We start from the raw sequence: 27,684 nt of genomic DNA, 5'->3' as shown, positions 1-27,684 counted from the left end.
CGACATTTTTGTAGTGGGAGTGGGAGAAGAAACAAATTGAAATTGAAAATAAACAAAAATAAAAAATAACCAGTCCAAAATTAAATGGCAAATATTACAATAGAAAAAACAAAATATGAATGTGCTCCAGTCTCAAAACGTTGCCAGAGAGATGATGTTTTACGTAAGACCGGTCTGACTGTTGGAAAGGTAGATTTATATTATGGAAGAGGCGTCCGAAATGATGGATCTCTTGTACCCCCGATTAGACAAACTGCAAGTATTTTTAAACAGCCCGTAACTGTCTATAAGCTACAAGAGAGTAAAGTAAAAAATGATTATAAAAACGGGAATCAAGAGAAACCAAAGCAACTAATTTGGGAGAAAAGATTGGAAGGTTTAAGGGCTTGTGATATGGATGGCTTTGAGTTCGAAGCTATGGAACTGCCAAAAGGTTGGTGAAACTGGAATGCAGTAAATATTCACAGTCAACTTAATAATATACAGGAGAACCTCGATTATCCGTCAGGGCACCAGACCAAGGGTATGACGGATAATCGAAAAGACGGTTAACAGAACATTAAAAAAAATAAAAAATTCATAGTACAACTCTCAAATTTCATTTGTATGTTTTGTTTGACAATATAAGAGGAATTTGTGTTCGTACAATCTAATCAATTTAAAATATTCTGAAATCTTTGTTTGTTTTACTGTTGCTTCCCATTTTGCCACAGCTGAATTTCTTAATCGGCATAAGATCATGCAATCTACTCATCAATCTACTTTATTGGCTTCTTCTTGTTGAGAATACCACTCGATGAATTATTGCATGTGCGATGCAGCTTCTCTACATTATTTACGCAAATCTTTGTCAGTTACAATAGGTTCATCAACATCTACAGTCAAATTCCAAGTCTGTGTCAGCTTCTAAATCTGTTTGGTCCGCCTTTGTTGCCATTTCAACGATTTCTTTATCTGTCAGCAATGGATAGCCGTTTGTTTCCTCATCACAAATCAATTTAACTTTTTTTTTATTTTTTCACATTAAAATGTTTGCTTATATAGTCAATACAATGTCTGTATCTACCCTGACGGTTAACAGAGGTGACGGTTAATCAAGAGACGGATAATCGAGGTTCCACTGTATTTGAGGTTACTTATGCTCTTTTGTAATTCTTTTCAACATAAGTGCTTTCTGTCTCATTATATTTTAATAGGTTAATGTAGAGCATGTTCATGAATAATAGTTGTTGACAAAAATAAAAAACAGCTAAACGCCGTAAAAATGAGTGGCGCATATAATATTCCAGCTACAAAAGAGCTGATATGAATATTACGTGGTGCAAAAATTTATTTTCATTTTGATGGAAAATAAAATTCTAGTTTTATTTTGAAAGATTTTTTCCGTAAGATTTGCTAAGTTTGAAGTAAAACGTGCCACAAAAGCACAAAACTGTCTCTATTGCTAACTTTTTCTCAGAAAATAACAAACCGTCATCAACGTAAATGATTAAGATCACTTTAATATTGTCTACATATCCAATATAAACACACTGATCTGCTGATGATTTTTGAGAACTGTAAGCCAAGAAAGAGCGGAATTTTCGATTCTAACAGAGTGGTGATTGTTTTAAACTGTACAATGACTTATCTAACTTGCACACTAGTCCGTTTTCACACTTTAGCCCCTGAGGTGGTTTTGTTTTGTTTTTTGTTTTTTTATTTCCACGGGACAAGCCCAATAAAGTTACAATTGTTTACAAATTTTGGAACAATTTAGTATACTAAATATAAGTCATATATATAACACATAAAATATAATAGTTAAAATAGAGTGAACATAAATAATATAAATTACATACAGAACAAATTAGAAACAGACTGGTAAAGGTGGACATAACAAAACAATTAAGAGGCAATATTAATTTGTTGTAAGTCGCGTATAAATTGGTTGGGTGTGGAACTAAAATTAAGCCTCTCCGTATTTTGATTTGCTAGACGTAACATTCTAGTTATAGGTTCATTGAGGCCATAATTACATCGATGAAATGGTACATGAAAAGTGGTTTCGACTGCATTTCGAGTACTGTATGAAGGAACTTTAAAACCAACCTTAGACAATAAATAATGACTATTTGCTGTACCATTTAACAAACTATATAGAATTTTCAAATCATGGTGATAACGACGTTCTTCCAGGGTATTGATATTTATAAATGCTCTAATTTCGTCATAACTGTAAAACCTGTTACTCCCAGTAATAGCTCTAATTTTAAATCCCAAAAACCTAAGGAATTTGTTTTGGACCTTTTCATTTTTTTCTGCGTAAACATTATAGTAAGGTGACCAAATACTACAACAGTATTCCAAGTAAGGTCTAACAAGAGAACAGTATAACAATTTCAGGGTATTGGGATTTTTAAAATCATAGCAGTTTCGTTTCATGAAGCCAAGCATCTGTAAAGCCTTTGAAATAATAGAATCAATATGATCTGCGAATTTTAGCGATTTGTCAAACAGTATTCCAAGATCTCTTATTGTATTAACACAATCTAGTGGTGTGTTATCAAGTTTATATTCAAACGGAATACACGTTCTACCTTGATAAAAACTAATTTTATGACACTTTTTGACATTTAGCTCCATTTCATTTTCTTTACACCAATTCTGTATTTTATTTAATTGAAATTGCAGATTTTCGGAATCGTCAGGACTAGATATTTTCGAAAAGATTTTTAAATCATCCGCAAACAAAAGCTTATCACAGTTTATATCTGCAATATCATTTATAAATATAATAAATAATAGCGGACCCAGATGTGAACCCTGAGGGACCCCAGAACTGACAACTACATCCTGAGATAGACAATCCTGGATCCTTACTGCTTGGCGCCTTCCTATTAGGTAGCTCTCCAGCCATTCAAGCAGTTTCCCATCTACTCCAGCAGCTTCTAATTTAGACAATAGGATGTTATGATTTACCCTGTCAAATGCCTTGGAGAAGTCTGTATAAATAGAATCAATTTGATACCCACCCTCCAAAGCACTTGACAACGCATCCAAATAGCAAAGAAGATTTAATTCCGATGATTTGTGTTTCTGAAAACCATATTGCTCATCTACTGGAAACAATTTGAAACATACCGAGAGGCAGTCGGACACTAAGCTTTCAAATAACTTAGGAATGGTACTTAATATAGAATTCGGTCTATAATTTGTAATGTCAGATCTACTACCAGCTTTATGTATTGGCGTTAAAAAACTTAATTTCCATGGATCAGGAAAGTAACCAGCATACAATGAAGAATTGGTGACATAAACATGTCTTCGTCAAGATGTCCATATAAAAATGCAGTTTGTATATCGAACTTCATGTCTGGCTTCTTAACCATAGTCCATGTTTCATTTTTCACTAGTGCATCAAACTCTTCATTTATGGCAGTTTTCCATTTTTCTTTGTCACTACTTGACACTGCTTCTTCATATGTCTGTGGTATATCCATTTCAGTAAAATTTACCTCAAAATCATTTAATCTGGCTGGTAAACGTCTATTTCGTTGTGGTCTAAGGCGGCACACATAGTGGAAGCGGTTTCCGCTTACGGGCAAACCACGCGGTTCTCGCACGCGGTTATGGTAACACAGTGAAGACAGGTAAAAGCGAGAGAGGTCGTTCAAATCTGTCAGTTGCGTCTACTACTTGTAGCAAAATGTCGTCTTCCGATGACGATATAATTGCTTTAGATTCTGTTTTGTCTAAACTGAAAAGAAAGAGAGTTCGTGTACATCCTATTAATCGAGAATAATTAATTTATGGAGAATATCATCATGTATTTCAAAAATTAAAAGAAGATAATGAACGATTCTTCCAGTAGGTATATGGGAATGACTCAAGAGACTTTTATTTATATTTTGGAGAAAGTGGAGTATCATTTAAGGTGATACAGTAGCGATAAACAGGTAGCAAAAACGCGTTCCAAGATTGCGGCTGTAATTTTGAATATTTTTTCGAGATATTTGGCACACGTATTCGTAATATAATGAAGAATGGCGGTACAGAGCCCAATTTGAAAATATATTAATATGTGGAAATTACTCTGTAATTAAATACAATATTAAAAAAACGAGCCTGCACCGTCATTAAGAAGGACAAAAAAATACACTTTCTTCAAATAAACTTTTTTATCCGATGCCTAGATTTTGTGTCATTTTGGAACTACTAAAATTTTTGATTTCATTACTTGCCCTGTACTGCCATTCTTTATTATATTACGAATACGTGTGCCAAATATCTCGAAAAAATATTCAAAATTACAGCCACAATATTGGAACGCGTTTTCGCTACCTGTTGATCGCTACTGTTTGATCTTAACTAAAAACTGGTGTAATTTACATAAGCAAGCTATCCTTCCGGAAGAAAGGCTTGTTATAACATTGAGGTAATTAGATTTGTTGTAAATTTATTTTGGGAATACCTAAATCACACAAAATTACGGTTTCAATAAGATTGACTTTATTACTTTTGTTTATTATAATGTACAATTTATAAAATTAATCCATTTCCTCCTTATTCATTGTAAAATCACTGAACTCGCGCGACAAAAAGAGGGAATAAACTAAATTCTCATTCGAGTAAACATTAAAACCACGCGGAAAAAACTAAATTATCATTCTAGCAAAAGCGGTCAGGCGGGTTGAAGCGGTTGGCCCGAGCGGACCTGCTTTGACTGTGTTCGTGTACATTTAAAGACGTGCATTCTTTTTGAAAACGTTTAAAAGCGGGTCTGCGCGGTTTAACCGTAAGCGGAAACTGCCTCCACTGTGTGCGCCGACTAAAGTTGGGTATATTGTCAACACCTTGTAAAACTTCTATTTCATTATTAACGTTCATTTGTTCTTTTTGTCTCTCTTCAAGTTCATTTTCTTGTATTTCAAAAATTGTCACATCATTTTCCGCTGTTATCTTGATCACATTGTCTTTCTTTGCACTGGTCATTTTCTCATTGAAAAACACATTTCTAGAGATTACTATTTTCTGTCTTGTTTGGTTGAATAATCTATAATTTGTGGAGTTTTTATCATATCCAACAAATATAACCTTCTCACTATTTGCATCTAGTTTCCTTCTTTTCTGGTCAGGAATATGTACATATGCATCACACCCAAACACTTTCATGTGCTCAAATACAGGTTTCTACCCTGTCCACTGTTCATAAGCTGTAGAACCTGGTGTCTGTTTGCTTGTAATTCTGTTGCAAATGTAGGTGGCAGTATTAACACGTTGAATGCCGCAATATATATATATAATATTACAGCTCTCTAGGCTAACTTAACCGTGGCCCATACAGTATAGCAATCACTGCTAAGCAAGTGTGATTCGCGCGGCCCTGTCAGTAAAATAAGCGTGAATCATATATGATTCGCGCGCCGTTTAACGTGTTAACTGCCTCTGCCCATAGTCTCTTATCTACTCCAGATTGGTGTAACATACATCGAACCATTTCTACAATTAATCTGTTATGGCGTTCAGATCTGCCATATTGCTCTGGAGTATATGGTGCTGTGGTTTCTGACTCTATACCTTCTTGTTCTAAATACTTGATTTAAACTCACTGCAGATGTTAAAGTGAACATAGCCTGTGCATCCTTTTTAAACCATGCCTGCAATTCATCTCCTGCTGCTGCTGGTTTGATTAACAAGCCATCAATAACTCCATAAATACCTTTTGCTCTTAAGGCACATTTTAGTAGGAACTTCCACTGTTGAAAGTTAACGCCATCAAATTTACTAACTGTGGTTAAATCTATTTTGTCACCCATTTTTTTTTCAGTTTCAAATTTCACGGCGACACACGCCACTCTAGTTCTTTCTTTCACTGGGACAAACCCTTATACTCAGACACACCAGAAACGTCCTTAAATATACTTTCTTGCTTTTCGGACACACCGATACATTTAAACTAAATATATGCAGTAGTTAAGTATGACCTGGGGCCACATAACCTATTAGATTTTATATATTTAATTTAAGAAAGAACTAGAGATTTGACTTTTCATAAAAACTGCTTTTTTTATTCAACAACTACACCTTTCATTTTTATAGATAGATAGATATTTATTCATTTAAATAGGTTACCCTAATATACAATCAATGTAGAGAATAGATATTACAAATAATTTACAAAATCGAATATAACTAAGCAACATCAAATGAAATCAAATGAAACAAACTTTAAATAAATTTCACAACATATCGTCGGTATACTGCGAAAACCAGATAAATGACAAATTTTAAAATATTGAGTTAAGTATACCAAAACTCTCAGCTTTTTACGCTCTACACACACGTAAAACTCAATAAATGATACGACTTACCATTCAGCAGATAATTTGTGTAATAAACAAATAAGTTACACCTAACCAATTTTTCATTTTCAAATAAAACAATATATCGCTACTTACTTCCATAAAATCAAAGTTCTGTTGCATGTAAAACCAACTAAGCGCACATTTATATTAGCCGGACAACAATATATTTCTACTGCTGTATATCTACCATATTCAGTAAAAAGGTGATAAGTGTCTTTAATACAGTGTGATTTATTTTGATTTACAGGTAAAACCAGGTAAGTGATTCCACCTGGATCTTAAATTTAGGTTTAATCAGCTAGGTCTCTTAACTTTTTCAAACTAATGATAGAATATTATTTCTGATATATGCATCTTTCACTAGCATATCGAATATCAAACACAACTGGTCCGCTTAATTCAAAATAAAGCACTAAACTTTAAAAACGTTTTTTCTCGATTTCGGTATTTCGACATTTACCTGGTTTTCGTAGTATCCCGACGATATAATACCATACAATACCCACCCATAAAATTAACATAGTAAAGTATTACATCACTTGTTTCTAATATACAGCTTAAGTTTGGTTTTAAAAGATTTTAGTGACATCGTATTTTTTAATTCACCCGGTAGAGCGTTAAACTCATTAAAACCCCTGAATACTAATGAGTTCATCGTCATTCTATAATTTGTTTTTGCTATGTAAATATTCCCCATATTTCTTGTAGAATAATCATGCACATTTTTATTGTACACTATACACTGCTTAAAGTAATCTGGAGCTACATTATTAAGTATTTTATAAACCAAAATCATTGAATAATTGAATTAAAAACTGTAATTTTAGCTTGAGTCGATATATTTTGTGATATTCGGCTAAAAAAATATAGTTTTTTTGTTATTTTCCGGACAATATAATCAAAATGATGATCAAAATTCAAACAACTATCAATTTGAAACCCCAAATATTTAACACATCTTACAATACCAATCTTTTCATTTTCTACTTGTAGCAGAATGTTATCGGTATTTAATTGGCTATATTTGTGTTTTGTTGTAAAGATCATTGCTTTAGTTTTGGAAATATTTAATTTTAATTTATTTGATGCCAAGTATTTAGCCATTTTTTTTAATGTATTATTCATTTTTTGAATCGCTACTTCAAGGTTAGTATCACTACAAGCTACAAAAGTATCATCTGCAAAAAGATTAATAAATTCACTTTGTACATATAGGTATATGTCATTTAGATACAATATAAATAAGAGAGGCCCAATACGCTGCCTTGTGGTACCCCAACATTGATATAATGTTCAGAGGATAATGCCCCATCAAAACATACTATCTGCTTCCTATCATTCAGATAATCACTTAGTCATTTGTGTACTTTACCTACAAACCCATAATTTTGTAGTTTTGTCAGGAGTATTTGGCGATCAATGGTTTCAAAAGCTCTTTTAAAATTAAGAAAAACACCTACTACGTATCGGTTTTTATCAATATCGTTTTTAAGTTTATAGAGAGTCAATTGTAAAGCTGACTCACATGAATGTTTCTGTCGAAAACGGACTGAGTATCTATTAAAATTGAATTTTTCCCACGTGTTCTAGTAGTTGGTCATAAACTGCTATCTCCAATATTTTTTCAATTGGGGGTAATGTGTTAATGGGCCTAAATTCACTAGGTTGAGTCCGCGAGTTTTTACCCGTGCGTCATTATTTAAAGCATACGAAATAAGTCGGAAATCTATTTCACGCAACAACAACTGACAGAAAGTGGCTACTTTTCCGATTACGGGTTTTATTATAAAATTTGACGTTATCAAATATATAGAATGTCAAATGTAAGTTTTGCTTCAAAATTTTTGTGCAGAATTACAGCTACATTTGAAGTAGCTTAATAAATTCTTTTATTATTATTGATTAATAAATAAATAAACAATTTATAAAAAAATTCCATAACATATTTTATGCATGTTATTTTATTCACTTTGACAGATATCTAAACACAATCATTTCTGTACTGTGTGAATGACGTTAGCTTTGTATGTTTTAAATATTAATTGCCAAAATATAATTATGTATTTACCTTAAAATTTCAAAGCCCAATATAAAATTAGTTGTGAAAACAACAGTTTGTGTAATATAAAGAAACTTCAAAACGCAAAAATTCGACAAAAACCGCAAAAAATTCAACTGACTGACAGCCACAAAAGTAAAGACTGCAGAAACGTCAAACAAATTGTGCTTAAAATATGAAAACATACCGAATCGTCTTTTTTTGTACCTATCTCTTTTCAATGCACTGAGTCTAGATGGTTCATAAAAATAACATGTGTTTTTACTTAATAACAAACGGCAGCTGGTTTGTCATGAGTTTCGTGCGTGGGAGAGAATGATGCTAGATAAAAAGTATGTGTTTTTTCTCGCCAGGTATTAATGACGCACGGGTAAAGACTCGCGGACTCAACTATATTTGTATTCAAAATCTTCTGAATAGGAACAATTGTACTCACTTTCAAAAGTGTAGGAATTCTACCTGTCATTAGAGAAGTGTTTATAAAATTCAGTATAATGTGACCAATTGATTCAAAAATTCCCCTTACCATCCTTGGATTTAATATTTCATGTATGGAGAACTTGTTGTCCATACTATAAACTATTTTACGTAAGTCCAACATTGACAGTGGTTTAAATTCACTCAAATTTAAATATAAATTATTATTGGTATTGGTCCAGGAATTTATTGAATCAATATTTTCGACAATATTTGTTATACTCCTGACAAAATATTTGTTAAAATTTTCTGCAATCTCCAAACGTTCTCTTAATACATTATGCTCCGCATCTATATCAAAACATATACAGCTAGGAATATCAAAGTTTTTAACATTAATTAAACTTTTTAATGTTTTCCACATTTTGTTTGGATCATTTTTAAACCTATCAATTTTCTCCAGATAATACTTATCTTTTTTAGCTTTTAATAAATTAACGACATGGTTTCTATGAGTTTTAAACAATGACCATTTATTTTGTTTCTCATTTTCCCGGCAATTTTTGAACTCCTTATATGTTTTATCACGAATTCTAATTTGATTAAACACCTCATTATCAAACCATGGTATATTGGATTTATATTTACACGATTGAATAGGCGCAGTATTATTAATTTCTTCTTCGCAATTAGTTATAATATCATGAAAGATAGTGTCAATATTTGTTGTACCTATTTAAGTTCCAATTAACCATCATTAAGTTAGTTTTAATAGTGTTTAAATTGTTTTCATTTATATTTCTATATTTTTTTTATGATACTGTCAGTAGCTGTTGTATTAAATAAATTGAGAGAAATAATAGAATGGTCAGTTACTTTTGGACAATCATGCACATTCACTGAAATATTATTTTGGTTTGTTAAAACAAAGTCGACTAATGTTTTACTGGTTTCGGTAATGCGAGTTGGTTTTGTTACAAGCTGATTTAAGCCATATATTGAAACTAGATTTTTAAACTTTATAGTATAAAAACTATCACTAAGAAAATCAAGATTAAAATCACCTACTAATACACACTTATTATTCCTAGACAATACACTATCGCATATTTCTTCAAAATCTTCCAAAAATTTCGCATCTGAACTTGACGGCGAGTGGTAAAGACATCCAACAATCCAAGTGGAAGAAATTAAATTTATCCTTATAAATCTACACCAGTAATTACCATGTAAGACAAATGACTTAACATAAGAAAATTCATAATTATTCTGAATATATAACAATACACCACCAGTGTACCTACTATTTGCATCACATCTAATACATTTATAATTTTCTATCATGATCTCTTTATCATATATATTGTATCTTGCGTGGTTCTTGCTTCACTTAACAAAATTAATTTTGGGTTATAGTTTGCAATGCTTGTTCTTATTTGATCAATATTTTTTAAAACGCTCTGTGCATTTAAATATATAATATCGGTATTAAAATAGTACATTATATACCGCGGGACTGAAGTAGTACATTTAATCCTGAAGGTAAAGTTTATGGCCCGACCGCAGGGAGGGCCATAATTTACCTGAAGGATTAAATGTACTTCAGTCGCAAGGTATATACGATACTTTTCGTACTTCCGGTATGATTTTATTATTTATTTCAATAATTTCAATCAGTTTTTTCTCTCTTCAACTCATTTAATAAACTGTCTTTAAAATAAGTTACCATAGTAACATTGCGTTGTGACAGTTATAATTTAGAAACATTGTCATTACTAGTGTCATTGTAAAGAAACATTGTTATTGATAATTATTGGTATCATCAGTGAAGAAGGTGTATCTGATATTGATAAAAGAGCAGCCGAAGTAGGTGAAGAATTGTTACCACCGAAATCTAGAAAACTATACGAGCAGCAGTACGATGCTTTTAAAAAGTGGTGCCGCTTAAAAAATGTGAGACAACCTACTGAAAATGCGCTGTTAGTCTACTTCGATGATAAATCAAAAGCGGTTTGTGCCTCAACTCTCTGGGCACATTACTCAATGCTGAAATCGGTTATTAACATTAGAGAAGATATTGATATAAGTAAATTTCCAAAATTATTAGCTTTTTTGAAGAGAAGAAATGAGGGATTTAAGCCAAAGAAGTCAAGAATTCTCACGTCTGAGCAGGTAGATCAGTTCTTACGGGAGGCTCCGGATGATAAATATTTAATGCTTAAGGTAAATTTGGAAATTTGTTTATATTCAGAAATTTTAAGAAATCAATTTTTTTGTAGGTTGCACTTATTTTGGGCGTTGCGGGAGCTTGTCGTGGAAAAGAGTTGGTTGATTTAGAAATCGACGATGTGAGAGATTTGGGCGATTCCTTCCTAATTGCGATTAGAAACACCAAAAATAAAATTGACCGAAATTTTGTGATCAAAAATTCAGAAAACAGTGCCATCAGTTTTGTGGCGATATTTCGGAAATATGTGGCATTGCGAAAGACAGGGACAACTCATTCAAAATTTTTTGTTCAATACATCAACAAAGAATGTACTACGCGAGTAGTAGGAAAAAACATGTTTGGTACAATTCCACGGCAAATAGCAGCTTTCTTGAAATTAGAAAATGCGACGTCTTATACGGGACATTGTTTTAGACGCACATCTGCGTCTTTGTTAGCTGATTCGGGAGCAACAATAGACGTGCTGAAGAGACATGGAGGATGGAAATCCTCCAACGTGGCCGAGGGATATATTGAATCGTCTATTAAAAATAAACAAAAAATTTCAGATAAAATATTTGGTCAAGTCGCCGATTCGTCCACTATAGTTATGCCACAGTCCTCATTCTCGCTTCCTGTTTCCGCAGGATCTTCGAAACAAACACCAGTTCAATATGAAAAGGACCTATCTGTTACTCGTCAGTTACCTGCTGCATTAACCCAGGAAAGACTGGTCAATATGACGAACTGTCACAATATTAATTTGAATATTAACGTTAATTACCATTCTAATTAATTATATTTTTCAATAAAATATCCCTTAAATTCGTTTGTTTGTGATTTAATCGTTCCGGGAGTTTCGTCAATATTTAATCCCGGAGGGATTAAATGTGACACTTTAGTACCTGTCACAAGGGAGTGAAGTTGTCACTTTAGGCCCGGAAGTACGAAAAGTAAATTAGGGTATGCATTTAGTTTTTTTCATCAATTGAAGTTGAATTGCTAACAGTATTTGGTTTATTATTTATAAATTTAGGGACAATGGTAGGCCTATTGTTAATATATTTAATAGTTTTTGTTGAGTCACCTGTTCTAATCAATTCATCAAGTTGATTCTTTACAGTAAAATAATAATCTCTTTGTCTTTTGGTTTGATCAGCAAAAATCTTGATTCCAGGAATGTTTATTGATGCTTTATTTTTTAGGACCTTTAAGGCATCTTCACTTGATTGGAGGATAACTTTGATGGGACGAGTTTTTTGTTATCAAACTTACCCAACGTAAACAATTTTAAATTATTTGAGTCCACTGGGAAGTCCTTCAAAATGTTTGTTATTGTTTCACTGTCTTCTTTAGTACGATCTGCTTGAATCGGTTTATTCAATTCATTTATGTTAAAGACAATAATATTAGATGTCCTATTTTGTCGATCCATCACTTCATAAATAATATCCTCTTCTTTTTCTGGATTTACTAAGTTTGTTTGGATTGATTTAAACGATTGAATTTCCTTTTTTAATTCAACATTTTCCTGTTTTACTAACTCAACTTCAGACGACAAATTTTTCATATTATTAGTAAGCTTTTCAAGATCTTGCTTCAACTTACTCATTTCTATCAAAAGTTTAGGCACCCTTTTAATCGCCTCTCGACACTCCATACTGTAATAGGCCAGGGATCTATTTTGAATAATGACTGCACGATATTCAGAAGCAGTCAATTTAGTACAGGTTTCTGTAGAATGAACAGATTCAAAACAGCTATCACAGACAACTAATTTTTCCTTTTCGCTGAAAACAACATCACATGTTGCACATTTTCCTTTGCTTGGCATTTTTGCAACAGCGACCCCTATTCAAAAACAAAACTGTACACCACTGGATTCTAAGGAACACTTTTAACAACAGCTGATTTAATATCTTCCTTTAACTTTTTTGTATCTGATAGAAAAAAAGTTAATAAAAAGCTGATAAAGCAATTTGAAATATGGGTCCCAGATAAGAATAGTACTGGCTAATGGGATTTTAATGCATTTAACACAAACAACTTTTAATTAAATTTGCTGTAATTTGATGAAAAACGTATATAATTAGGTTAAATCGTCACCATTTTCACTTTCTTTTATTGGAAAATTGTGTACTACCCTTCAAGAATTAATTTGATACCACTTTCAATTTAGAAAACAAACTATTTCACCACTAATTTGACTTTCTTTCAGGAGCACCTGATGTGTTACTCTCTTTTCATTCATTCACATTCATTCATTCATTTTATCAACAACAACCTACTTAATTTTTTTATGTAAACATTCTAAAGCTTGGTTTATATGAACAACATTACTAAAATATATTCCAATACTTATAATTAATCTGTATCTCATATTTAAATCATTTACTGCACACCACACCAATGTGGTGTGCTCGGTTCTCTACACCATAGTGGAGTGGTGTACAGGTTTGTGGACAATGATGTTTTGAAGTAGTAGATGATAGCACCAGTAGTTTTCTATTAAAATTTTACAAGGGCAGTGAATAGGTTAACACTTTAGCTCCCATCGTCCCATGGGCACACTAAGTTTCCTGTTCAATCCATGTGGTCACTGGTAGGCACAAACTTATCCTTGTTCATTTCAGTCTGTATAGTCCTGTCGCCAGGGGGGGTACAACGGCCTCGTTAATTCAGATGGACTTACTCAAGTTTTTTTTATGTATTTTGACCCGTAGAACACGAATTTTTTGGGTAACAGTTGATCCGGATGTCGATAAGATTGTTATAGACCAAGAACTTGAGGAATCAAATAACAGCGATTTTTGGCAAAACAAAACAATATTTTGTATTTTTTGGGCCATTTTAAGTAAAAAATATTTCTACAAGTTTTTTCGTAGGATGCACAGTTTTCGAGATAAACGCGGTTGAACTTTAAAAAAATCGAAAAATTGCAATTTTTGAACCCGAATAACTTTTGATTAAAAAATAAAATAGCAAGTCTGCTTACCGCATTTGAAAGTTTAAGTCAAATTATATCGGTTTTGATTATTTGCATTGGTAAAAATTTATTTTTTTATTGTTTAACAAAGCTATAAACACGTAGGGTTTCCCGTGCTTTTACATGCGTTTTAACGCATGTAACGTAGAAATAGTCTTGATTGCACTAGTACCTATTCTACCTACTCGTTCGATTTTAAATGAGAAATCATAGAAACATCACTCACGCACTAGTTGTTTGTAGCTTTGTTTAGCAATAACACAATAAATTTTTAGCAATGCAAATAATCAAAACCGACATAATTTGACTTGAACTTTCAAAGGCGCTAAGCAGAATTGCTATTTTATTTTTTAATCAAAAGTTATTCGGGTTTAAAAATTGCAGTTTTTCGATTTTTTGAAAGTTCAACCGCGTTTATCTCGAAAACTGTGCATCCTACTAAAAAACTTGTAGAAATATTTTTTGCTTAAAATGACCCAAAAAATACAAAATATTGTTTTGTTTTGCCAAAAATCGCTGTTATTTGATTCCTCAAGTTCTTGGTCTATAACAATCTTATCGACATCCGGATCAACTGTTACCCAAAAAATTCGTGTTCTACGGGTCAAAATACATAAAAAAAATTTGGGTAAGTCCATCTGAATTAACGAGGCCGTTGTACCCCCCCTGGCGACAGGATTAGTACTTCATGGTGTGATAAATAAATATGTTGGTGGTTGGGATCATATGCCTTTTTGGTCCAAAATAACACGCACAATAGAAAAAAAAATACAAGAAAGGCTCTTTTTCATAAATTAAACATGGAATACAAAAATAATTTTTAATTTGAAATATCTCAGCGGCGTACCATTATTTTCTTTAAAAAATTCATACCATTACCCGTAGGCGCGCCAATGATGAATATAAAATTGTTATTTGTTTGCCAAAAAATGCGCAATAACTACCTCTTGAAACCCACCAAATGTAAATTTCATATCTCAACCGGTCTTAGAGCAATAAAATAATTGGCAGTTTGAAATAAAAATTTCAACACCCTGTATCTCGGAAACAAAGCATTTGCGGACATACATTTATAGAACAAACTGCCATTATTTTTTCATGTAGAATTATCCCTTAAAGTTTTTCATACTTATTTACTAACACCCTGTATAATGCACAGACTTAATTCTCGAACACAAATGTCCCAAATAAATATTATCTTTTTTCTCTCTTTCTTTTTTTTTTGTTTACTGTTTTTATTTTGTAAAAACACGCTTTAACTGGAAATGTAATGGGTTTGTAACACTAGTGATGTAAAGAATATTCGTATTTCTATGTGTGATAATGTTATGTGAATATGAATATCAGGAAAAAAAATAATTTAAAGATAATATTAGGTTAATAAAATCGAAATCTATTCACCTCTCATCTTTTTTTTATTAAGAAAAGGTAACTTAACCTGGTATAATCACATTATTAGCCTTCACTTTATTTTATCTCAGAAATTAAGCATTTTCAGACATACGTTTATAAAGCAAACTGTCATTATCTTTTCGTGTAGAATTACCCCTTAAAATTTGTCATACTTATTTAAAAACACCCTGTATTGCTGAAAAACATGTCTAGTTGCTAAAGTACTTAACTTCTTTATTATTTATCTAACATGCGAATCAATAAAAAAAAAGATGTTAAGGAAACCTGAGGCTATAGTTAGTTTTAAATTTCAGTACTTTATAAATGCTAGAATATTCCACAGGGTGTTGCGAATTTTGGGGAAAAACAGTTTGATTGCTACACCCGGTATATACTACCTGACAATTTACCTGTCTAGCAACAATATTATTACATCGACATTGTTAAAGAATAAGGCTATAACATATTAAAAAAAAAATAGCTTAAATTGGACAACAGATTTAAGCAATTCGAGACATCAAAAATTACCCATTTTTAAGGTGGCACGTTATTTCTTTGGAGAAGTTTATTATTTGGTATTATGTAATAAAACTATATTCAGCTTGATTTACACTAAATATCAATTAACTTCTTATTATAAATTTAGAAAATATTACAAAAATAGAAACAAATTAAAAAAAACCGAATATTCACATTCGCACCTGCATTCGCGAATGTCGGCAGCAGATATTTGTATTACATATATTACATATTACATATAAAATTACATTCGTTACATCACTAGTAGACACCTTAAGGAGACGATAGACGAGTATTATAACATTCTGCTAAAAATTATTTTTAAACTTTTTTTCTGTTTCAAAAATTATGAAATACTTTTTGTGATTAGTGTATTTCCATTTCGCAATGAAACACCCTGTAGACAGGGGCGTCATTTGACAAGGTCAGGCAGGGGGGCATTTGCCCCCCTGCCCTGAAAATGACTGAAATTTACAAAAAATACATCAATTTTATTACTATGGTATTGTATAATGTATTGTATATACAGGGTGAGGCAGATAAAAGTCCTATTAGAAATATCTCGTGAATAAAGGAAACAGAATCATGAAAATTGGAGTGAAGGGGTTTTGAAGAGTGATATCTTTGATGAAAATATTTTCATCGATTTGCTACTTCCGGTTATACCGGAAGTGGCTTATAACTTCGTTTTTTTTAATGGGACACCCTGTATATTTTTACATTTTTGGATTCTCCTGGATGTCTTCTTTCTTAAAATATGAGGCTTTGTAATGTTATAGAGGGTAGTATAAAAGATAATTACGTTTTTTTTTCTTCTTAATTTCCTAGCAACGTTCACACCCTGTAGAATTGTAGTAGTTTGACATCAAAAACTTTATTTATGTTCAAATAATTTTTAATATAGTCTACTATTGTTAAAAATTGTTAGTATAGTTAAATGTTGAATTGTACTATACAGGGTTGGTCGAAACTCGAAAAGAGTATTTTCTGAGTTTTCTTAAATGGAACACCCTATATTTTATTATTGTAATGAAATGAAATTTTATGCTACTTTTTTATTTCTTAAGCATTCCCTATACCTAACTACTTTAATTTGTGAGTTATTGGTGATTCAAGCCAAACATTAATTTCAACAAAAAATACGTGAAATTTTATTAGGTTGGCCGTGAAAATATTCAACCACAAATAATTTTTCGGAAATAAATACATATTAATCTAGACTGATCTTTAAAATTGCCAATAATGGTTGAGCTATCAAAATACCTACGTAGTTAACATTCTTGGCGCGATTAACAATTAAGCACAAATTAAAGCATTTAGGTATAGGGAATGCTTAAGAAATTAAAAAGTACCATAAAATGTCTTTTCATCGCAATACTAAAATATAGGGAGTTCCATTTAAGAAAATTCAGAAAATCCTCATTCCGAGTTTCGACCAACCCTGTATACTAAAATTTAATATTTTGCTATATTAATAATTTTTAATAATAGTAGACTATATTAAAAATCATTTTAACATAAATAGAGTTTTTGCTATCCAACTACTACAATTCTACAGGGTGTGAAAGTTGCTACGAAATTAATAAAAAAACGTAATTAGCTTTTAAACTACCCTGTATAAAATTACAAAACCGCATATTTTAACAAAGAAGACATCGAGGAGAATCCAAAAATGTAAAAATATACAGGGTGTCCCATTAAAAAAAACGAAGTTTTAAGCAACTTCCGGTATAACCGGAAGTGGCAAATTGATGAAAATATTTTCATTAAATAGATCACCCTTCAAAACCCCTTCATTCCAATTTTCATTATTCTGTTGCCTTTAGTTCTCTAAATATTTCTAATAGGCCAGTTATCTGCCTCACCCTATATACAGGGTGTAACAAAAATACAGGTCATAAATTTAATCACATATTCTGGGACCAAAAATAGTTCGATTGAACGTAACTTACCTTAGTACAAATGTGTACATAAAAAAAGTTACAGCCCTTTGAAGTTACAAAATGAAAATTGATTTTTTCCAATATATCGAAAACTATTAGAGATTTTTTATTGAAAATTGACATGTGGCATTCTTATGGCAGTAGCATCTTAAGAAAAAATTATAGTGAAATTTGGACACCCCATAAAAATTTTATGGGGGGTTTGTTCCTTTAAACCCCCCCCCCCCAAACTTTTGTGTACGTTCCAATTAAATTATTATTGTAGTACCAATAGTTACACACACTGTTTTTAAGACTTTTTTTTTGCCTCTTAGTACTTTTTCGAAAAGTCAGTTTTTATCGAGATATTTTGAATATTTGTCAAATCCACCACATATTATTTGTAGGTATATGGTTAAGTACGATTACGGAGACTTGGTAATAATATGAAAATTTATTTATGATTTGCATTTTTAGGTATATTTTGAACCATATTAAAAAAGAAGCCACATCTCGATAAAAGGTGCCTTCTCGAAAAATACAAAGAGGCAAAAAAGTTTTAAAAACACTTAGTCCAGGGCGCATCTGTTTTGAGATGGACGTTGAGAGGTGACTCAAATTTTTTTGCAGAAATTGCTTGAAAATAAATCAAATAATAATATTTGAGTTATCCTCCCTCTCAAAAAGGTCCGGAACATTGTTTAAATAATCAAAATGTCAAAAATTGAAGGAAAAATTCATTTTTTTCTTCGTTTTTTGATTATAACTTTAAAAGTATTCATTTCCAAGAAAAGTTGTACTGACATAAAAGTTGCGTAATTAAATTTCCTACAATATAGAATTGGTTAAAACTTTAAAAAATAGTCACCCTAGTTGCAAAATAGCAATAATTGCGAAAAAACCATACAAAAACAAGTCTTCGCATTTTACGTTTTTCAACCATTTTTGCTACACTTAGGACCTTCATATTTCACCCAGAAAAACTTTATGATACAGTAAAGTAATACTGTAAATTTCATTAAGATCGGTTCAATAGATTTTGCAAAATAAATTTTGCAATCCAGCTTTCGCAAAAAAAATTCATTTTTTCAAAATGTTACAGGACTGAAAATAAAGCAGATAGCAAGTTGAATTTTTTTTGCTTATAGAAGTGTACTGTACCTTTCATTTGAAATTTTCAAAATTAAAATCGATTAATTACCACGGCGTCAGAAAATTTTTGAAATAAACAATAATTTTTGGTGCTACGCGCATGACAGCGGTGCTCGATTCACACAAGTTGATTTCCACCAAAATTTCTTCCAATCTTTATCTAATATATTATTTTCTTACTCTATATTTTGTTGTATTTTAATATTTTAATTCCACAAAAATCAAACTAATTTTATTATTGTTTGTGAAATATTGTTTAAACAATTGCATATGTTTAAAAATAATAAACTTTTATTATTTAAGTTAAAATATATTAACAAAGAAAGTTTTTGCTAATAAAAGTGTTATTTCAAAGGATAGAGTATGTGTTTTTATTTTGCAATAAACAATTTATTTATTTATATCGAAATGTAATAAAAATTAAAATGTATCAATCATTATCAAAGGTCATTGGAATGCCCAATCAAAACAAACTATCCGCTGTCCTGCGTGTAGCACCAATAATTAATGTTTATTTAAAAAAATTCCTGACGCCGTGGTGTTAATCAATTTTAATTTTGCAAAATTGCAAATGAAAGGTACAGTACACTTCTATAAGCAAAAAAATTTTCAACTTGCTATCTGCTTTATTTTCAGTCCTGTAACATTTTGAAAAAATAATTTTTTTTTACGAAAGCTGGATTGCAAAATTTATTTTGCAAATTCTATTGAACCGATCTTAATGAAATATACAGTATTGTTTTACTGTATCATATAGTTTTTCAGGGTGAAATATGAAGGTCCTAAGTGTAGCATAAATGGTTGAAAAGCGTATAATGCGAATACTTGTTTTTGTATGTTTTTTTCACAATTATTGCTATTTTGCAACAAGGGTGACTATTTTTTAAATTTTTAACTAATTCTATATTATAGGAAATTTAATTACGCAACTTTTATGTCAGTACAACTTTTCTCGAAAATGAATACTTTTAAAGTTATAATCAAAAAACCAAGAAAAAAATCGAATTTTTCCTTAATTTTTTGACATTTTGATTATTTAAACAATGTTCCGGACCTTTTTGAGAGGGAGGATAACTCAAATATTATTATTTGATTTATTTTCAAGCAATTTCTGCAAAAAAAATTTGAGTCACCTCTCAACGTCCAAATGTACTAATATTTTTACAGATGCGCCCTGGTCTAACTGTGTTTAACTAATGGTACCGCAGTAATATTTTATAATTAACTATTTTCTATGGGAAATAAGCCACAATTTTACTAAAAAAATGAATTTATTAACGTTTCGAAGCCCAAATCGGGTTTCGTTGTCAAAATACAAAATACTTCTAAAATAAACAAAAATGTTGTTGCTAAGTAAAAAAATTCTTCTAATAATTTATTTAATCTGACTCATTTATATTGACAGTTCAGACGTATATTATACATTTTAAAGTAGAAGACTTTAAAATGATATCGCCAATATTTATGAGTTGCGTTCCTGGGACGACTTTACTAAAAGATAGTTCATTCGATTACATGAAATCAATCCCAACTCAAGAATATCCGTCGCAAGAAAATCATAGCATGTGATCTGTCTTTAAAAAGACAACCAAATGAAACGATGACAGTAAAATTCTCGCGTTAGAGATCACATAGTAAATCACGAGGGAAAAACCAGGAAAAAACCTCGTGATACTATCCCGACCTCGTAAGTATTTGGTCTTACATTTAATTTACCTTCAAAAAACTAATATCAAATTCTGACTTTAATATGTTTAAATTATAAATAATATTAATAATACATAGATATACAATAAGTAATACTAAAATATAAAATTTGTACTAACTCGATATGTTATTGACTTACTAATCGTGGTATTTTCTTTCTATTGACTTCCTCTTTCAGTATGGGTAACCACATCCTACTGCATTCTACCGAGGAATTTGCGACACAATTGGTTTCATTTGGCATAATTAGAGCCGCTTCTTTGATTTTTCTCTTTTGACTATCTGATTCTTTCAGGACTATACTTGAATCTCTCCACTGAACTCTATTTTTATTATCCCATGCGTGTTGACATATTTGAGATCTATCAAATTCTCTATTTTTAATATAAGACTGATGTTCACTTATTCTAACGTTTAATGGTCTTGATGTTTCACCTAAATAAAATTGTTCGCATTCACAAAGTATTTTATAAATGCAATTATTTGTTCTTTCTTGTTCATTGTTAGGTTTAGTTTTAGATAGAATAGATCTCAATGTGTTTGTTGTTTTGAATTTTTTTTTTTAGTAAAATTGTGGCTTATTTCCCATAGAAAATAGTTAATTATAAAAATGCCACAAGGAAATAGCTTCAGAACAACAGTAATATTTTAATTGGAACGTACACAAACATTTGGGGGTTTGAAAAGAACAAAACCCCCATAAAATTTTTTTGTAAACATATTAAAGAATAAGCCTCAACTCGATAAAAACTGCCTTATCGAAAAAATATTAAGAGGCAAAAAAATTTTAATAATATTGAATTTAACTAATGGTACCACAATAATAATTTAATTGAGACGTACACAAAAGTTTGGGGGGGGTTTAAGGGAACAAAACCCCCATAAAATTTGTATGGGGTGCACAAATGTCACTATAATTTTTCTTTAAGATGTTCCTGCCGTAAGAAAGCCACATGTCTATTTTCAATAAAAAATCTCCAATAGTTTTCGATATATTCGAAAAAATCGATTTTCATTTTGTAATTTCAAAGGGCTGTAACTTTTTTTATGTGCATATTTGTACTAAGGTAAGTTAGGTTTATTCGAACTATTTTTGATCCCAGAATATGTGATTTAATTTATGACCTGTATTTTTGTTACACCCTGTATAATACTTTCCCCCCGCAATCAAAATTTCAAATGACTGCCTGTAGAGCGTGGAACTCAGCTATGGAATAAAATTATTGCCGTCGTTGTTTTAATAAATTAGAAAATATTCTGAGACCCATCGATTTTGAAATATAAACCGGCTCTTTTTAAATATAAGATTAAATATACAAAGTGATTCACATAATACTAATATAGTCCATAAGCTGCATTTTGAATGGAACACCCTGTATATTTTTCTATTTTTAAAAGCTCCTTAGTAACCCGATCTTAAACTATATTATGTACGGTCTATTATAAAAATAATACCTATGAAAGGTGAACTTATGTATAATTTTCGTCTAGAAGTTAAATACAAAACTGATAGGTACAATACAATATATTGATACTTAATTTAAAAAATTGAAGTCTATATTTAGCTAATTTTAAAAAATCCCATTATTTACAGTTTGACAAATTACCTAATAATTTCAAAATTTTTTAAATTCAATGATGTCTTGACAAAAATTTTATACATAATTTCAAAATTTCACCTTGTATTATTCATAATAGACCCTACATAATGTAGTTTTTTTAAGATCGGGTTATTAAGGAGCTTTTAAAACCAGAAAAGGTGACATGTACCAGCGTTTTTTTTTATTTTCTCAAATAAGGACTCGAAACACTTTTATTTCATAAGCGGTTTTGACACTGTGTAATGTCAAAATTTCACCCTGTTATATTAATCTTAGAGTAGGGAGAATTTCACACTTCCCCAGGAATGACCGCAACGATAACAAGCGAAATGCACACCAAACACGAGTGCCAGTGTCGTATCGCGTAGGCCAGAAGAAACTATATAAAACTACATAATTAAATAATATTGCTCGTAGTTTTAGTTCAATTTTCTATTTTTATTAATTACATAATATTATACATGGCTTACATAGAAATATTTAAACAAAAAACAGTATATTAGTATCGCGTAGGCCAGAAGAAACCATATGAAACTACATAATTAAATAATATTGCTCGTAGTTTTAGTTCAATTTTCTATTTTTATTAATTACATAATATTATGCATGGCTTACATAGAAATATTTAATAAACAAAAAACAGTATTTTAGTATGTTGAACTTTTATACCCACTCAAAATAAAACAGGATTAGGAATTTGGGGATGTGACGAAAGCAAACAACTTTTTGAATTATTGATTTATGATAGATACATATCTTTATTTCAAATAGGTATATTATTACCTAGTATACAAAAACATTCTAACTTACGGGGATAGGCGCAAAATTTCGGCTCCAATACTATTTAAATGGTATTTATTTTTTCTAATTCTGAGAAAAAAGTTACAGGGGTGAAAAACTAAGAGACAATTTAGTGTGATTTTTTATTGCAAATATCTCATTCAAAAGAAACTTTATCTACTCTATCTCATATTATGTATAAGCAAAGTATAAGTTTTTAGTTTATGAAAACTGTCATTATAGATCGCAGTGCGTGAAGGATTTAAAGTGTGGGTGAAGGCGTGAAGTAACAATGTATTTTAAATGGGATTTACTTTTTCGCACTGTTTTTTGGCACACTTTCATATAATCAAATATCCTTGACTTTCGCTTTGTCATGGTGATACATGTGAGCAATAAATTACAACAAAAGTTTTGACAGTTTTGTGGTTTGAGAGAAGTTAGAATTTTTAAATGTCAATGTTCTAAAAATTGTAGAATAGAAATGATTTCCAGTGACGAAGAGTTACAGTTTTTTTATTTGTTTATCGTAGATAAAATATTGCATGAAACTGTGCGTGAAGTACTTTTTGCGTACTTACGCGATGTATAGCACTCGCTCCGCTGTCGCTTGTGCTCTAAACATCGCGTGCGTTCGCAAAAAGCGTACTTCACGAACTGTTTCATAAAAAACTATTTCATTTATTCTAAGGGACTTTCGGCCCTCGGTACTAATTTAGTCTTTCATACTGCGTTTAAAATTTTCAAAAGTATTACTTTTTTCAGGATTGGAAAAAAATGAACACCATGTCAGTCGTAATATTTTCCAAATCGAACATTCGCTATCTTTGTCATACAAAGCACTCAGTCGAACAGAATGTGCTGACAAGACAGTGACAATTTTAGATATTTGACACGGCTTTATTAATAATTAAAATATCTTGAGTTGTTTATTAAAAAACTATTGATAGTGTATTTGATAAATAATTGATTTAAGACGTGAAATTAAGAAAAAGTTATTTATTGTTTATTATTTAAGGAAGATCCCAAGCAGAGACTACACCAGGATATTTAATGTGATATAAGCATTTTGTTGTTAAAGATATTCAAAATTTATCTAAGCGTTCCATAGTAACAATATATTATTAAAAAAATCACTTTTCCTCTTTTCTCGATTAAGTATTATAATTATTGCATAGTATATAAATTATTATAATCACTGAATACATAGTTAGTGAAAAATTATCATATTAATTAAGTGAATTAATAATTTAAGCGATGATACAAGTAACAGTTATCCAAGAACATTCAAAAGTCATCTCTAAGTTAATGGTGACAATGTCATTGTCAAGTAATGTTTATGTACGTATCCATACCAGTGAAAATTTTACTATAGTCGGTTCGCTAAACTCAGACACAACTGGCTAGTGATTTTAGTCAGTAATTTTTTTGTTTTTGGCCAATTTTTTCCAAAAATGGCAAAATTACTAACTATACAGAGAGAGTCTGTAAAGTGGAATAAATTCAATATCTCAAATACTAATTGTTTTTTTTGGAAAATACTCAGACCCGTCGATTAGTATTTCAAATTGTCCTTTTTGACATTCAATAATAATGTATACAGGGTGTCCCAATTTAGAGATATGACGTCATCGTCGATTTTCTTAAATGGCAACACTGTCATTTTGATAGCTAATTTGATAGGGTTTGTAAAGTTATACATAACTGCAAAATATCAAATTTTTATTCTCTACCATTTACAAGATAATAGAAAATAACAAAGTTATATCTGTAATTTGGAATATATTCAATAATTAAAATACTAACTGTTTTTTTGAAAAATGCTCAGACCCGTCGATTAGTATATCAAATTGTCCTTTTTGACATAATAATGTATACAGGGTGTCCCAATTTAGAGATATGACGTCATCGTTGATTTTCTTAAATGGCAACACTGTCATTTTGATAGCTATTTTGATAGGGTGTGTAAAGTTATACACAACTGCAAAATTTCAAATTTGTATTCTCTACCATTTAGATGATAATAAAAAATAACCAAGTTATGAAAAAGAAGTAATCAACTAATAATTGAATTTAATTATTTCAATAAATTAAGCAAAAACTCATAATGTTGCCCTCAATTATTGTCAAATTGTCAATGGGCAACGTTATGAGCATTTGCTTAATTGAAATAAATAAATTCAATTATTATTTGATTACTTCTTGTTCTTCATAACTTTGTTATTTTTTATTATCTTGTAAATGGTAGGGAATAAAATTTTGAAATTTTTCAGATGTGTATAACTTTACACACGCTATCAAAATAGCTATCAAAATGATAGTGTTGCCATTTAAGAAAATCAACGATGACGTCATATCTTTAAATTGGGACACCCTGTATACATTATTATTATATGTCAAAAATGACAATTTGATATACTAATCGACGGGTCTGAGCATTTTTCAAAAAAACAGTTAGTATTTTAATTATTGAATATATTCCAAATTACAGATATAACTTTGTTATTTTCTATTATCTTGTAAATGGTAGAGAATAAAAATTTGATATTTTGCAGTTATGTATAACTTTACAAACCCTATCAAAGAAGCTATCAAAATGACAGTGTTGCCATTTAAGAAAATCGACGATGACGTCATATCTCTAAATTGGGACACCCTGTATACATTTTTATTGAATGTCAAAAAGGACAGTTTGAAATACTAATCGACGGGTCTAAGCATTTTCCAAAAAAACAATTAGTATTTGAGATATTGAATTTTTTCCACTTTACAGACTCTCTCTGTATAGTAATTATTAACTATTTTTAATAATTATTTTTTTGTGGGTATAAAGTTTTTAATTTTCATATTTTCAATTCAAAGACTTCTTTTTGGTTCGTGTTTTGGAAACCTATATAAAAAGTAAACGCTATTAATTCCATTTCCGTAGTTGCCACAGTATATTTTATAATTTCATGTATTTCATACCTACACCATTGGTAAAATGGTGATTCTTTATGTTACTTTTAATTTTACATGTAAATTTTTCTTATTTTATAACTTAAACATGTAATATTAATGACAGTGGAACCTCGATTATCCGTCAGGGCACTGGACCAAGGGTATGACGGATAATCGAAAAGACGGTTAACAGAACATTAACAAAACTTAATTGATCAAACGACTAAGTGACACAATCAATGTTCGAATTTGAATCAAATTTAATTATGGTGACACACAGATATTGACTGTAATAATAATTATTGTGCTGTGCATTTTTATTTTCGGCTTGTGATTCTAAAAATAGAACTCTAACAGCACGGTATCATTTATCACCTATTTAAATTGAAATCTAATCCAGAGCCCTGAATAAGAACAAAAATTATTTACATAAAAAATGCGGTGATGGCATAACTGCACGTGTACATTTCAACGAATTTCGTTTGGCTTATCGCAATGCTCAAAAAAAATAAATTGATGACTAAATTTTTATTTATGTAGTCAATATATTTTATGTAGGTATGGACCCTGACGGTTAACAGAGGTGACGGTTAATAGAGAGACGGATAATCGAGGTTCCACTGTATGTAGTAAGGTACATTGAAGTGTTAATTTTCAAATTATTAACCGTTTAAGAGGCAATATCTAAGAATAAAGGAGTATTTATTGAATTTTCATCTACGCACACATAACAGAAATATTTATTTACCTGTGAAATGTAACTCCCACTTATTTCCTTCTGCTGTCGCTTTTACAACCGTAAGCCGGACACGTCACTATTTTAAAAAGTTAAAAAAATTGCTAGTTTTCACTCAGAAATCGCACAAAAATCACTAATAAAACAAGTGGTGTCAAACCTCAAACGCCCACCAAACGAATGGCGGACCGATCAAAATAAGCCTCACTTTTAATCGAAGGGAATATAGCATGTCACTTCTCCTGGGAAGTGTGAAATTCTCCCTACTCTAAGATATTAATAATAGACCCCACATAGTATAGTTTGTTGAGATCAGGTTATTAAGGAGCTTTTAAATACTCTTTAGTGCAGGCATTACATATTATAGATTAATACTAAACGTTACTATTATTATTTATCCTTTATTGACATTCTATTAAGTTTGTTTTTTATTTCCTAGGTTTAAAACCAGTGGGACCTAATGTAACTGAAGACACCATTATCCAGAGTGTTGCTACAGCACTCCATGTTTCTTCTCAACCAGTGACAGGCCAGACAAGTACAAAAACACTACTTGAAAAAAATCCAGGAGTATTTCTCGATCCCAAACAACCATTAGTACACGCTGTAAATATATCAGAGGATGATATCAAACGTCAAGAGGAGAGAGTTGCATTAGCGAGGAAGAAGTTACAAGAGGCTCTAAAGGGCAACCTATAAGATATAAGTATTTTGAGTAATGTTTTATATGTACATGTCATAATTATTAGATTGTAAGTTACAAATTAAATCGTTCCAATCCTGTAAATTATAACCAATTGGTAAATAAAATAAGTTTCTTCAGTCATATACAAAAATTATACTTTTTAATAATAAGAATGTCAAAGACTTTATATGTGTGAACAATTTATAATAAATTTATTTATTTGTAAAAAGAA

General features: G+C 30.8%; 1 protein-coding gene across 1 annotated transcript; it reads left to right on the top strand.

Annotated features, from left to right (window-relative positions):
* LOC126884500 (methyl-CpG-binding domain protein 2) lies at nt 1–27,684 on the top strand. The gene is made up of 2 exons (XM_050650440.1): nt 1–433; nt 27,207–27,684. The coding sequence occupies exons 1-2, from the start codon at nt 85–87 to the stop codon at nt 27,464–27,466; spliced, it is 609 nt and encodes a 202-aa protein (XP_050506397.1). The 5' UTR covers nt 1–84; the 3' UTR covers nt 27,467–27,684.

Source organism: Diabrotica virgifera, chromosome 5, assembly GCF_917563875.1.
Source record: "Diabrotica virgifera virgifera chromosome 5, PGI_DIABVI_V3a".
In the NCBI taxonomy this organism is placed as follows: Eukaryota; Metazoa; Arthropoda; class Insecta; order Coleoptera; family Chrysomelidae; genus Diabrotica; species Diabrotica virgifera.
Note: the sequence above shows the minus strand (reverse complement) of the source record. Positions and strands in the feature narration are given on the sequence as shown.